We start from the raw sequence: 14,103 nt of genomic DNA, 5'->3' as shown, positions 1-14,103 counted from the left end.
CCCAAACAGACAATGTTGCAGGAAGAAGTCTGGTTACAATGAGGGAGTTGACTGTTTATAAATAATCAAAATTAAAGGGTGTATTATAACACTAATGAATAAAAACGGATTACTCAGAACAATCAAATTATGCCCCTTTTGGTCCCTGATTCAGCCCCCAAACAGTGGGGAGACACAGCAGTGGGCATATGCTGGCTTCCTGAGTCTCCTGCATTTGCCACTAGCAAGTGGCTGTGCTGGTTGTCATTAATATTGTTACTATTTATTAATTTTGTATACTGCCCTTCATGCTAAGATCACAGGGCGGTTCACAATATGAAAATACAACGTGAGAACAAAAAATACATAATGAAACGAGAACAGAAACAAACCAGTAACTCCCCTTCCCACAAACACATTTGAAAGGCCATAGACATAGAATGTTAATCAGCCCAAAAGGCCTGGTTATAGAGGAACGTTTTTGCCTGGTACCTAAAGGTATTTAATGGTTAAATATATGCCAGGGACACTGGGAGTAGGGAATGGCTCTACTACCCCCAATTCCTTTCCAACACTCGACGCTGTACGGCTAAATGTACCCACACTTTCTTTGGACAGGTTACGTTCATTTGGATATATTCAACTTGCTCATGCCTGTCAAGGAAAGGTTCCTGAAACTGAAAACATATACGCAATTGCATGCCTTCCCCCTCCCCCTGCAACAGATCCTCTTAGTGATGAATGCAAAGTTTTTATTTCAGAGGCAGAAAGTGAAGATTGCATTTTATTGACAATGGGTATGGTGTATTTTACACTCCCACACTTTTCATGGATAAATTTAGATTGCTTCTCAAACATCTTATACCTCATATCACAGCTAAAAAGCAATACAGCAGCAGCAAGCGACACCAACTAGTTAATGCCATTTTTGAGAACTATAATTCAAGCCTTAAGGCATTAAAACATGCCAGAAAGTTCAGTATTACTCTGCTGGTTTACCTGCTGTTTTAATAAGATTATTGCAGCATAATATGTGTTAAAACATTGTGTACCCAGTCTTAGTATTGGAACAATGATAACTGTTAACAGAGCTTATGAAATGCTCCAGACTAAGGTTGCATTCCCCCCCCCACTTGCTTTTGTGTTTGCATTCAAATATCATTTTCTCTCTGCTATATTTTTGGCATTTGTGAGAGAGAGAGAGAGAAAGAGGAAGGAGAAAGGCATTAAAGTTTAACAGTCTTTAAGAGAAATAGTTAATAAATTACTTGCTGCAGTTTTCCTAGGAAATAGTTAACAAAAATATTTCACAATTCTTTCATTAGCATCTGCTTGTATTTCAAAGCTAACAGGCAGGATTAAATGTTAATATGCAAAAGATTATTATTTTTTCTTAAAACCTAGTTCATTCCAAGATAGAAACCACCCAATACCTGCTACTCCAGAAGGGCTTACCTAGGACCCTAAAAAATATGAGTGCAGGTTGGACTACAGCACAGCTTCCCATGTTAGTGCTGGGAAGTTAGTGAATCACGCTTTAAAGTGATTAATAACCAGTTATAAGTAACTTTAATAATGAATGCTACTTCACAGCAAGAAAACAACAAAGGCTAGTAATTACATTTGTTACTGTAGAATGCCTTGTTTAGGAGGGCATTTAACCCAGGTTGCCAATGGGCACACATGACCCTGTAACAAAGGCGGGCAGGAGATGGGAGGGGAATAGTCATAAAAGTGCATATTCACAGTCATGCAACCTGCTTCCATTCCTTAAACTCTTATCAGTGTTAAGCCTGATTGTGGTTAGAAGAATCACTTGTGCCTAACACCATAGGTTAATACCGCTCCCAACAAATGGTCCAGATTTGGCGAGCTCTGCCTGTATTTTCCAGAAACGCCAGCATAATGAGCAGCATAATTTATGGCCGCTGCATATTTGCAACTGCCTTTGGAGTCTCCTGATGGGCTTACTATGCTTCATGATACTCTGCACTACAAAATGAGAAGGATCCTTTTCACATCACCAATAGAGTGGAAAAAGATTAAATGCACTGCTGTAACAAACGCAGCTACTGCTTTGATTTGGAGCTGAATTTGAGTCCCTGCACTGTATACCTTTTATACATTTCTATCTCTTATTTGTATGTTGTCTAGTTGCTAGCCTCTGCAGTATTTCACCCAGTAGTCATGTAGCATAATCCATTTCAGAGATTCTTGAAAAACCATTGGAGAAAAAAGCGGGGCGTAAATTTGGTCCAGTAGGAAACAAGAAACTGGTTTACTTTATTGATGATATGAACATGCCGGAAGTGGATGCTTATGGAACAGTTCAGCCTCACACACTGATTCGGCAACATATAGATTATGGGCATTGGTAAGTGACTCTTTCTGTCAGTCACTTGTGTAATTTAGGAATGAACAAGTAATTCTGCTGATAAAAACTGTTAGTGCAAGTTTGAAACAACTGATAAGATTAATTTTAGATTTTCCGTATCTGGATAATTGTTCATTGTTCTGCTGCTTGCTCAGATTTGTCCTTTATATCTTTGTTTACATTTTAATGCAAGCTGAATGGTCAACCTATTTGATATCTGTGTAATTGAGTTCTGTGTCATCATCATTGTGGTGTCATCTACAATAATTGATAAATTAATTCTAGATGTTGAAATCTTTTTTCTGCCTCAGGTATGATAGACAGGCATTAACTGTAAAAGAAATTCATAATTGTCAGTATGTTGCCTGTATGAATCCAACGGTTGGCAGCTTCACCATCAACCAGCGACTTCAGGTAAGGTTGCATATTGTTTCATAGAATTAAAGTGTATGCTTAGAGATTCTCATTACTGAAGCCTTGACAGATTATTTCTACAAGATCTTTGTACTGCATTCACAAAATACGGATTATGATTTGGAGTAGAGTTGAATTGTAAATGTAAAACAGCACAATGTTTTGCTAAGATCTGTGACAGAGGACATGCTATTTATGTGAACCTGCCACATTTCCTTGGGCTGGAGTATGTTTGAAACACATATCAGGAACAAATCTGCTTCATCACCACATAATTGCAACATAAACAAGGCCTAGAAACTGTAGCCAAGCACTACAGGGCAAGTTCTTTGGGATGCTATTAAAAGTTTCGCTGCAGACACCAAATGGACTTTCTTTCAGTGCATCCCAAACTCTCTGTTAATCAGGGGCGTAGGAAGATAGGGGCAGTGGGGGCGGGCCGCCCCGAGCAGCGCGATCCCAGGGGCGCCATCGCGGTTGCCCGCCCCAGCCCAAATCGCACGCCCCACCCCTGCGCACAGTGCCCCCTGCCCCAAAACACACGCCCCACCCCCAGAACGCGTGCCACGTCCCTGGGGGCAGTGTGCCTGCTCTCCACCCCCGGTGGCGGAGCATGAAGCTCCACCGCTGCTGTTAATAACTCCTGTCTGCTCCCAATCTGCATATCAGGCTTTTGAATCCTAGAAAGAGTATGGGTCCTGGATGTATCACATAGCCTTTCTATCCTATAGCATTTTCATGATGGCTTTTTCCTATTCACAGAGAGCTTTCCAGGGTGATGGTAAAAAGCAGTTGCATTGTACCTTTTTTGTTTTAATATGGTTGGATTCTATGGTACCAGACTCATAAACAAGGGAGCTCTAATGGAGGAGTGGGTCCAGGTTGTGCACTTATGTGCACGAAATTCCCAATCCAGGCAGAAGTGGAGTACTTAAAACGCAGTTTAAGGAAGTCATGGAGAGCCCAGTGCGAGCAGTTCCTGTTGAGAGAGAAGCTATTTCTAGTTCCTTGCATTACTTACCAAGATTTAGGGACTAGAGCAATTTTTTGTAGAAAGTGATTGGACAAAGAAGCTTTGCAACCAGAGACAAAAAGTCTTTGGTGGTCTTTCAAGGATTCTCATTTAGTGAAGGCTAGGCGGTAAATTCTTTCCCCCCGTATACCTGGATGCTTGTGTGGAGAAGAACAGTCTTAAAACGTACTCCTTGACAATAGCTCTCGATCTGAAAAATAAATAGCATGAGGATACATGTGCCAAATTAATAGTTATACCCTTTGCTAACCTAGGTTCTGGCCTATGTTTATTCACATCTTCAGTTATTCACAAATATGTACATAATTTATCATTGATAAGTACCTAAAGCAAGCATTTTCTTCATGTTTTAGAGACACTTTGCAGTGTTTGCAATGAACTTCCCATCTACTGATGCTCTAAGCACCATCTATAGCAAGATCCTTGATTTCCACTTTCAGCACCATGGCTTTAATCCATCAGTGTTGAAACACGCAGCTGCCACCATCCAAGCAGCAATATGGCTCCACCAGACAATGGTTCAGAACTTTCTCCCCACAGCTATTAAATTTCATTATATTTTCAACCTCCGAGACCTCTCCAATATCTTCCAGGTTTGTTGTTGTTGTTGTTGTTGTTGTTGTTGTCATCGTTGTTGTTGTTGTTGTTGTTGTTGTTGTTGTGTGTTTTAGATACAGATACAGATACTGATATTGATACAGACATAAATGTGATTCAGATTCAGGTAGGCAGCCGTGTTGGTTTGACACAGTCTCTCTCTCTCTCTCTCTCTCTCTCTATATATATATATATAAACTTTCATGTGCATGCACACTTCTTCAGATACCTTGAAATGTGCATGCACATGAAAGCTTATGCCAGAACAAATTTAGTTGGTCTATTACGGTAGGTGCTACTGGACATTTATTTTATTTTATTTTATAAATGTGATGTGTGCTTCTCTCTCAAGTCTGGACTTTCTGGGCCTAACATATGCACACACATGTTTATGGTGTTAAATTGTCATTTGCATGCAATAATTCAAGCTAGTTAATAAAGTTACAATTCCAATTTATGGGGTGTTGTTGGTTGTTTTTTTAAAAGTAGATTCTATCTGCACAGGCAGTCTATTTGCATGAAAACTCTTTTTTACTTCTCAGAATTACAGGTTAGAATTTATCCATTTTGGAATGTGTATCAAATGCTGATGTGCACAAGAGAGTCTGTAATTAAGTTTGCCTTGCTGTTGAGGCTCAAAGTATACATGACAGTTCCAGGTCTGTGTTTTGTTTGTTAAAATATCTAGAGATAGCCTGACTGTGTATGCAGGGATTTGCATGGGTGAGGAACTCATTTTGAAGAGCAAAAGGTGAAAGAAGCTGAACCCTCCTTGCTTTTATGACTAACCCCACAAGAGCCATCTCTTAAGCTGTGTTCCTTCCCTCACTTCTGCTAGAGTCTGATAGCAGAAGTAAGCTGTGCACCCGGATTTTCCCGGACATTTTGCTGATTTCCGCCCGGACACTGCTTCTGAAATCAGTGTTCTGGGTATGTCCGTGAGATTCTGTATGTATGGCAACCCTAAACAAAAGGTTTCCATCATCTCAGACAAAAGTAATGTAGGAATATGCAGCTATTCCACACAAGGATTGGTGTCTTGCAGTAATTGTCTTTTACCAGTATTATAAACATATTCTTTCTGTTTTATTTGTAGGGAATTTTATTTGCTAAGCAGGAGTGTCTAAAGCATCCAAATGATCTTGTACGTTTGTGGCTTCATGAATCTTCACGTGTTTATGGAGATAAACTGGTGGAGGCAAAAGATTGCAGTTCATTTCATAAAAAGCTGGCAGACGCTGCGCACAGATTCTTTGAGGTAAAACTTTGGACTGGTAATGGTTGCCTACTACTGCAGCGCTGGTGACAAGTTTGCCAATCTGGAAACTATTTAGGGTCAAAGTCAATCTCCCAAGAAAACTAGTACGGCCCAAATAATAATCTGTTTTGCTTTTCTTTCTAATAGTGAAGCATAGGAAGGAAAAATATATACGTCAGATTGAGGAAGAGAATTTAGTATGGGGGTGGAAATCACAGTAGTGAGGTGTTTGTTTGATAGGGGCTCATTTAAGAACCCAGATCCATGCTGTAATAAGATAACTGACCAAGACTGATAGTGCAAACCGTGCGGCTACAGCTAAACTTCAGTGGCACTCTCTTTAATTAGAAAAAAATAGAAATGCAATAAATTATAATTTATATATAGCTTTAGTAACTAAAAAGTAACTTATTTATAGCATGTCTAATTTTGCTTCTTTTTTGCCACTAATGTTTCTAGATGTGTAGCAACCCATATTTTCTACTTTTTTTAATATCTTCTTGCCCTTAAAAGAATGACACAAAATAGCATATTCTTAGTAGCAGTTCTGAATGGGGGAAAATAACTTAATTGCATATAGCCTGCATTTAACTCTCTGGATGAGTTTGATAGTACATGGTGATAGAAACAAATGATGAACACTAGCAAGCTGAAGAAGATTTAGTAAAAGAAACTTGATGAGCACTTAGCAAAGAAGACTTAGAATGGAAAATAAAGTGGTACTATTACTTCCCTTGATCTGGACACAATACTTTTGTTGATGTAGCTTATGTTACCTGTTTGCTGCTGCATCCCACTGTTGATTCATGTTAAGCTTGTGGTCTACTAAGTTCCCCAGATCCCTTTCACTGTACTTTTGTCAAGCCAGACGTCCCCCATCCTATATATGTGTATCTGATTATTCCTGCCTAAGTGCAGAACCTGACATTTGTTTCTGTTGAAATTCATTTTGTTAGTTATGGCCCAGTTCTCCAATCTTGTTAAGGTTATCTTGCATCCTGATTCTATGTTATTTATTATACTCAGAGATGACTGGATTTATTTCATGACTTTTGTTCAACCCCTTGGCCATTGGCTTTTCAGGCCCTGCAGGGTTCCATCTTGTTTCTGGTACTTCTTAACAGCTACATGAAACCACTGGGATAGGTCATCCAGGATTTTGGTGTAGGATGCCATCAATACACTGACACATTTTGTTTATTTATTTATAATGCTGAGTAACAGCCTCTGATCTTGGCAGAATGTAGGGCATTCTCTGCACATTTAAGGTAGGGTAAATAGCAATGCATTTCCAAGTTGTGTATATCCCTGTGTTTCAGTCTCTCCTTTTGATGTTATGTTGCCAACTTAATAGGATCTGGACGACCACATTCTTCTCCAGCAACCACTTATTTACTGTCATTTTGCAAATGGCGTAGCAGAGCCTAACTATATGCCTGTCAAGGATTGGGAAGGGCTAAGAAATATCCTTGTGAAGGCTCTAGAGAACTACAATGAACTGAATGCATCTATGAACTTGGTCTTATTTGAGGATGCTATACAACACGTGTAAGTAAATGTTCTCAACTATGGTCTGAATTCAGCATAGTTCATTTATTTATTTTTATTACTGCTTCATATTATTTTTAAAAAATTGTACGTGGTTTACAGAAAAACATCAACACTACAAACTATAATTTTAAATAAATTTGCTAGAAAGTAGGTTAAAACAGAACAAAATTATCGCACATGACTTGTAAATTCTAGCTTGGAATTACCCATTTTTGTATGTAGAATATCAAGGCCAAAAAATGCTGCTATTGCACCACTCTCATGTAGGACAGTTGGTGTAGTATGCAGTTAATAGAATTGTTTTCTGTAGTGGTGCCGTAGCTTCAAAATTCCCTCTCCATAAAGGTACAGCTGGTTCCACAGTTACAATATCCTTGGCACCAGGTTCTCTCTCTCTCTGTGTGTGTGTGTGTGTGTGTACAGTGGTACCTCTGTTCCGTTCTTAACCTGAAACTGTTCTTAACCTGAGGTACCACTTTAGCTAATGAGGCCTCCCGCTGCTGCCACATGATTTCTGTTCTCATCCTGAGGTAAAGTTCTTAACCCGAGGTACTCCTTCCGGGTTAGTGGAGTTTGTAACCTGAGGTACCACTGTGTGCGTGTGCGTGTGCATGTGCGTGTGTGTGTGGCATTCTAAGGATTATATTGCCTCAGCTTGCTTTTAGTTTTATAGTCTTTTGTTGCTTCTGAGTCTATAAATTGTTCCAATGTATGTTTTGAGGTGTGTCAGTGTATTTTAAATTAATTTCTACATTTATTATACACCCTCCTAAAATGCATCAGATGAAGGGTGCATTAGAAATATTTTAAAATCAAATATAAAATAACTTTTCTGTGGCCATTAATCATGTTGCTCCTTTTCCATCGCCAGATGTCGCATTAGCCGAATCTTGCAGTCCTCTCGCGGCTATGCGCTTTTGATTGGAGTGGGTGGCAGTGGAAAACAAAGCTTATCAAGACTGGCCGCCTATATTGGATCTCTTGAAGTGTTTCAGATTACACTGAAGAAAGACTACGCAATTCAAGACCTCAGGGTAAAAACAACAATTATTACATAATTGCCCTCAGAATTGCTACGGTAGGCTTGAAAGTGGGCTATTTAGAAACTGAGGGGTTGAAGTAAAGCATTCTTAATGTGTGGCGTGATGCTAGTGAGAAGGTATCATCCAGGGGCTGGGAAAAGTTGCTACTTAGTTTGTCTGCACCACAAATTATTGTAAGCAGTGAGAAGGCAGGGATCTTTATTTGGGCAAGACCTGCTGGGAATAGTTGCTGTGATATATATATATATATATATAATAATAATTTATTATTTATACCCTGCCCATCTGGCTGGGTTTCCCCAGCCACTCTGGGCAGCTTCCAACAGAAAAATGAAATAAAATAATCTATTAAACATTAAAAGCCTCCCTAAACAGGGCTGCCTTCAGATGTCTTCTAAAAATCTGGTAGCTGTTTTTCTCTTTGACATCTGATGGGAGGGCGCCACCACCGAGAAGGCCCTCTGCCTGGTTCCCTGCAACTTGACTTCTCACAGTGAGGGAACCGCCAGAAGGCCCTCGGCACTGGACCTCAGTGTCCGGGCAGAATGATGGGGGTGGAGACGCTCCTTCAGGTATACTGGACCAAGGCCGCTTAGGGCTTTAAAGGTCAGCACCAACACTTGGAATTGTGATCTCTTGGCCTGAGCTGTTTTGTTTCTTTAAATAAAGAGTTGCCTTCATTGGCACTTTGTGAGTTATTGCTGACCGACTCCCGCCTTGACAGGGATACAAATTCCATGAGAGAGACCCATGCGATGAACCCCACCTATGTGGCTGGGTAACTTGCTGAACTGCGTGGGATCTGATTATGTTAATAAGGTCTGCCTGACAACCTGGAGAATATTTAATAGGCACCATTGCAAAGATGTGTGACCCTAAGCAGTTGCTCAGATAACCTGAATTGTGTACCAAGCTCTGCGTTTTTTCTTCTTTGTGAATTCATTTTGATACTCCTCCTGAAAATAAAATGAGTATGCAGTGAAATACTTACAGCCCATGAAACAGGCATTATTAATATGATTGAAGTCTTCTTGATGATGCTGATTTGTTTGGCAGAACATTAATAACAATTTTCTGAACACTAGGGGAAAGATTTTCTTTCATTGATTACTACTTATTTCCTTGCAAACTTATCAAACCACAGTTCTCTTCACCTGGTATCTTAAAACACATCTGGGTTGGTTTGGTTTTGTTTTTTTTTAAAAAATATTCTGGAAAAGGATGCGCCATGTAAATGAAGCAAAGATGCTAAACAGCAGCGAGTAGCTCTCAAGTGGCATGTATTTTCACACTGGTTACCGGTGCCACCCATTTTTGTTTCAGCATTCTTTTGTAACATGAATGATTGCCTACTTTCCTTACAGGTAGATCTTGCCAATCTGTATATAAAGACGGGAGCCAAGAACATTCCCACTGTGTTTTTGCTGACAGATGCTCAAGTTCCAGATGAACGCTTTCTTGTGCTGATTAATGACTTGTTGGCATCAGGTGATTAGACCTACACATTTCTTGAAAGATCCTCCCAATGACAAATTATCTGCCGTTTCAATGAACTTTAAAAAGGAGATTATTTGTCTTTGAGATGCTTTTCTGGTATGGCTAGGATGTCCTTTGGGGAAAAGTGTATTAACCCAGCTAAGTTGGGTATTGTGCCTACTTTGCTTAAAAACAACATTGCTCTTCAGAAGCTAATATCAAGGTCATGGAATGTATAGGTGCAAGTTCCATTTGTAGGTGTTTCTTTTATATTGATTCACTTACACTGATTGAATGGATTGACTCCATCATGCCAGAAAGTGGGATAGGGTAGTTTTTACATGTGCTTTGATCAATAGTGGTAAAGTCGCAATGATTTCAATGGGAGTATTTTAGTTAGGTTAAGCATATTCTGTGAAACGCCCTGAGACCTTTGGATATAAGGCGGAATATTATTATTATTATTATTATTATTATTATTATTATTATTATTATTATTATTAATCATTGTTGTCATTATTATTATTATTTAAAAATATCAACATATTCTTCCTAATACAGTGTAGTAATATTAGAGACATTACAGAAACCATATTTGGGAGGCATGATGTCCTAACCCAGGCATCCCCAACCTTTGGCCCTCCAGGTGTTTGGACTACAATTCCCATCATCCCTGACCGCTGGTCCTGTTAGCCAGGGATCATGGGAGGTGTAGGCCAAAACATCTGGAGGGTCGCAGGTTGGGGATGCCTGTCCTACCTGTAGTTTTGGAAGGCACATTTTCCAAAACCAAATGGTCTAGAATGGAGCTGTTTATGTTTGTAGCAAGAGAATTGTTATTAAATATAAATTTGTGACTGCATTTTTTTAATTTTTGAACTTACCTTAAAGAACACAAGGTGGACAAACTGGTAGAAAACTCAATACAGATATAACAGTAGTTTTAAGCAAAACTGGGTTAATCCATAGCTAGTGCCATTTCTCAGACACTTACCATCATACCTTGGGTTACAGACGCTTCAGGTTGTGTAATTTCAGGTTGCGCACCGCGCCGAACCTGGAAGTACTGGAATGGGTTATTTCCGGGTTCCAGCACTCGTGCATGCGCAGAAGCACTAAATTGTGCTTTGCTCATGCACAGAAGCACCGAATCGCAACCTGCGCATGTGCAGACGCGGGGCTGCGGGTTGCGAATGTCCCTCCCGCATAGATCACGTTCGCAACCCGAGCATCCACTGTACTTGTTACCAGAGTCAGCCAAAATAAAAATGTGTTTCTAGGTTTAGAGCCAAAAGAGCAAAACATATTGAAACTTGTAATTCGGTTGTGTTCATTTTGTAATTGTGGGTACTTCCTCACCCCCCCTTTTATTTCATTGTAGGAGAAGTTCCAGATCTATTCAGTGATGAAGACATGGATGGTATAATTGCAGGAGTTAGGAGTGAGATACGGGCACTTGGTGTTATTGACAGTAGAGAAAACTGCTGGAGATTCTTTTTAGATAGAGTACGACTGCAGCTAAAAGTAAGAAACAATGGATCTGGGCTTATAAATAAGAATACTTATTTTTAACTAGTGATGAACAGCTAAATACTAGGTATATGAACGCCATAGATATTACAACACCGTACAAGGCCATCTTCCTTTCCTCTATGTTTAGTGTCTAACAAATTCAGAACCCGTGTTTTAAAGATTTAAGTTTTCTGTGCCACATTTTGCCTGTGCCCATCTAGGGATAAATATTCCCAATGTCTTCGATATTTTCCATAAGCTATGATTTCTAGATATATGTTGCCATATTGTTCTCTAGTTTGTCCACCACTTTCTTGAACTCTGGTGGCCAGAAATTATTGACGTGTGCACAGTACTCTCTGATAGTAAAGACAGCTTTCTCCACCTGCTATATATTATAGAACTGTTTCCTGGCTGCATTTTTAAGAGCTGGGGTGAGGATAATGTTGCAGTATGGAACTAAATAAAGACACTAACATGACAGTAAAACTTTTTTTTCCCAATTGAAATTGGTCTATGCCTTACTTTGGACAACTGTTCCATATCACACATTGCTTCAAAAAGAGTGTTTGGTTTTTGTGTTTTATATGGAGGAAATTTTGGCTCTCAAAATGTTTGGCTCTTGCTACTGTTTTTTGGAGGAGGGGTGTAGATGGTAGCATATATCTCTTCTGAAACTCCTTCCTTCCATTGTCTTCGATCCTCTAATTTCACTCATGACTTCATTATTTTTAACAGCTTTTTAGAAACTGCTTTCAGAATGTGCATTGCCTTGCTACTGCTTTGCAGGTGTCCCACTGTGCAAAATTACTACTTCCAGAGTCAGCTATAGGAAGTATCTATTCAGACTTTAAAGTAGAGACTGTGTGTTGCAGAAGATATTAGTTAAAACATCTGGAAGACAACATGTACTGATGGAAGGGGAGAACGTCTGTTGTGACTTAGGACTTCAGTTACTGGGTGCTAAATTCTATTTAAATCTGGTGGACGTTCTTCAAAGTGTCTAGGATGTGAGGCACAGCAAAGCATACTTTAACCAGATTATTTGAAAATCTATGGGCATTTATCTAGTTCCTATTAGGAAAATCTATTAGGAAAAAAAGGTTCCCATTAGGAAAATCTGAAGGATGACAGTGATATATTGCATCAAAACAAAAAAACTCACCCAATAGGAATATATTTGTTTCTTTAAATAATTTGGATCACACTGACCCTACACTGGATCAGAAACCCAGGAAGTGGTATTATGTCAAATTGATTGCTCTGTTGACTGAATATGATTGTTAATGAAGTTCATTAACTGATACTGGACCTAGGTGGGGAGGTAACCCACAAGTGGGAATTTTTTTGGTGAAGCACCAAGCACAGTGCAAATGAATAAAACATTGTTTTTTAGGGTGTAAAATCCTAATTTGCCTAACTCCATTAGCTGCTAGGTAGATTGCATTTTCATTTGTGAGCCTGATTGCAGTGGCTCGCTGCCACCGCAGTTGACTGAGTTCCTCTCTCTTTGATCGCCATGTAATATACTTCATTCTTTCTTTCTTTTTCCCTTCCTCCTCATCTGCACAGATCATTCTGTGTTTCTCTCCTGTCGGTTCCACACTGAGAGTTAGAGCTCGGAAGTTCCCAGCCATAGTTAACTGCACAGCTATTGACTGGTTTCATGAGTGGCCGCAGGAGGCCCTGCAGTCCGTCAGCAGGAGGTTCATTGAGGAGGCGCCTGGGATTAAGGTACAGAGTTTCAAACTTGCCAGTCATATGCAAAAGCAGCAGCACAGCTCTCTGGAAGATCAATCATGGACAATCTGGGGGGGGGGTTTCCTTTTTGTTTCTTCACATATTTGTCTTCACTTAAGGTTGCAGAGTTCATGGCGGTTACCTAATAATGTGCAGCCAATTTCTTCAGCGCAATTTTGGCGGTTTGAAATAGGAAGAATTTTTTTTTAAGGCAAAATGTACAATGATCCTAACATCTGTACTTGAACTATTAGAGATCTCCCTGAAATGGAACTGTACCAATTCATGGGCTTTGCACTTGAATACCTGAAAATGGAAGGAATTGAACGTTGCAACCCTGTAGTGATTTAATTCTGACCTCCCCCCCCCCACTTTCTAAGGTTCTCTAAAGGTAGAGAGCTGTGCAAAAAATTCAGCCAGCTTTGAAAATATGAGAAATCGAGTCTCCCTTTAAAAGGGCATCTAAGTTGACAACATTTTGTCTTCTCTTTTCTTGCAGATTTTTGCAAGAAATAACTAGGGAAGAAATATCACTGGGATTATTCTTAAAAAAAACTACAATCTAAAAAAAATGGAAGTCAGAACTGAATACTGTATGAAAGCTTATCAATCATTCAGCTTCATTTTCCTCTTTAGTTCCCCCCACTCCAGCTTTCTCTTGAGGGTGATAAAGAGCCAGATGGAGAAATGCTCATAAAACATTGTCCTCCAGCTCTACAAGGTGTTTTGTTATGTTCATCATTTGACTTCCCCCCCTGGATCAACTTTGACCAGGAATCGGAAATTCAGGAAAGGTTAAGGTTTGCATCAAGGTGATTAACCATTGAGGAAAGCCAAATATTAATGACCTGACATCAATACTGGTGCTGACGACAGAGATTGATGTAAAAGAAGATTCGGTTCCTGCTATAGGAGCCGTTTCTACTGTATAGTTCAAAAACTTGAAAAAGCAGCACTCTAGAAATGAATCAGAATTTTCTTCCATAAATATTTTTAAAGGAAGGAAAGCAAAAGAAAACTATACCTTTGTTTTGTCTATTATTCCAGTGTTTTAGTTTGATATAGCAGTAGCATTGGTATATGTTTGCTGTGATGGTTATGTAAGGAATTTATAACGATGGGAAGT

The 14,103-nt window shown here is 39.4% G+C and overlaps 1 protein-coding gene across 1 annotated transcript in view; it reads left to right on the top strand.

The window, feature by feature from the left end:
- Positions 1–14,103, top strand: part of DNAH11 (dynein axonemal heavy chain 11) — a 143,647-nt gene that overhangs the window by 67,693 nt on the left and 61,851 nt on the right. Inside the window, exons 47-55 of the mRNA XM_035129059.3 lie at positions 2,188–2,353; positions 2,665–2,767; positions 4,154–4,393; positions 5,494–5,655; positions 7,010–7,203; positions 8,078–8,240; positions 9,614–9,737; positions 11,107–11,249; positions 12,810–12,971. Coding sequence (XP_034984950.3) covers positions 2,188–2,353; positions 2,665–2,767; positions 4,154–4,393; positions 5,494–5,655; positions 7,010–7,203; positions 8,078–8,240; positions 9,614–9,737; positions 11,107–11,249; positions 12,810–12,971 — 1,457 coding nt within the window. The remainder of the gene's footprint in view (positions 1–2,187; positions 2,354–2,664; positions 2,768–4,153; positions 4,394–5,493; positions 5,656–7,009; positions 7,204–8,077; positions 8,241–9,613; positions 9,738–11,106; positions 11,250–12,809; positions 12,972–14,103) is intronic.

This window comes from Zootoca vivipara, chromosome 11, assembly GCF_965207765.1.
Source record: "Zootoca vivipara chromosome 11, rZooViv2.hap1.1, whole genome shotgun sequence".
Classification (NCBI taxonomy): Eukaryota; Metazoa; Chordata; class Lepidosauria; order Squamata; family Lacertidae; genus Zootoca; species Zootoca vivipara.
The sequence above is the reverse complement of the archived record's forward strand: the minus strand, read 5'-3'. Positions and strand labels throughout refer to the sequence as shown.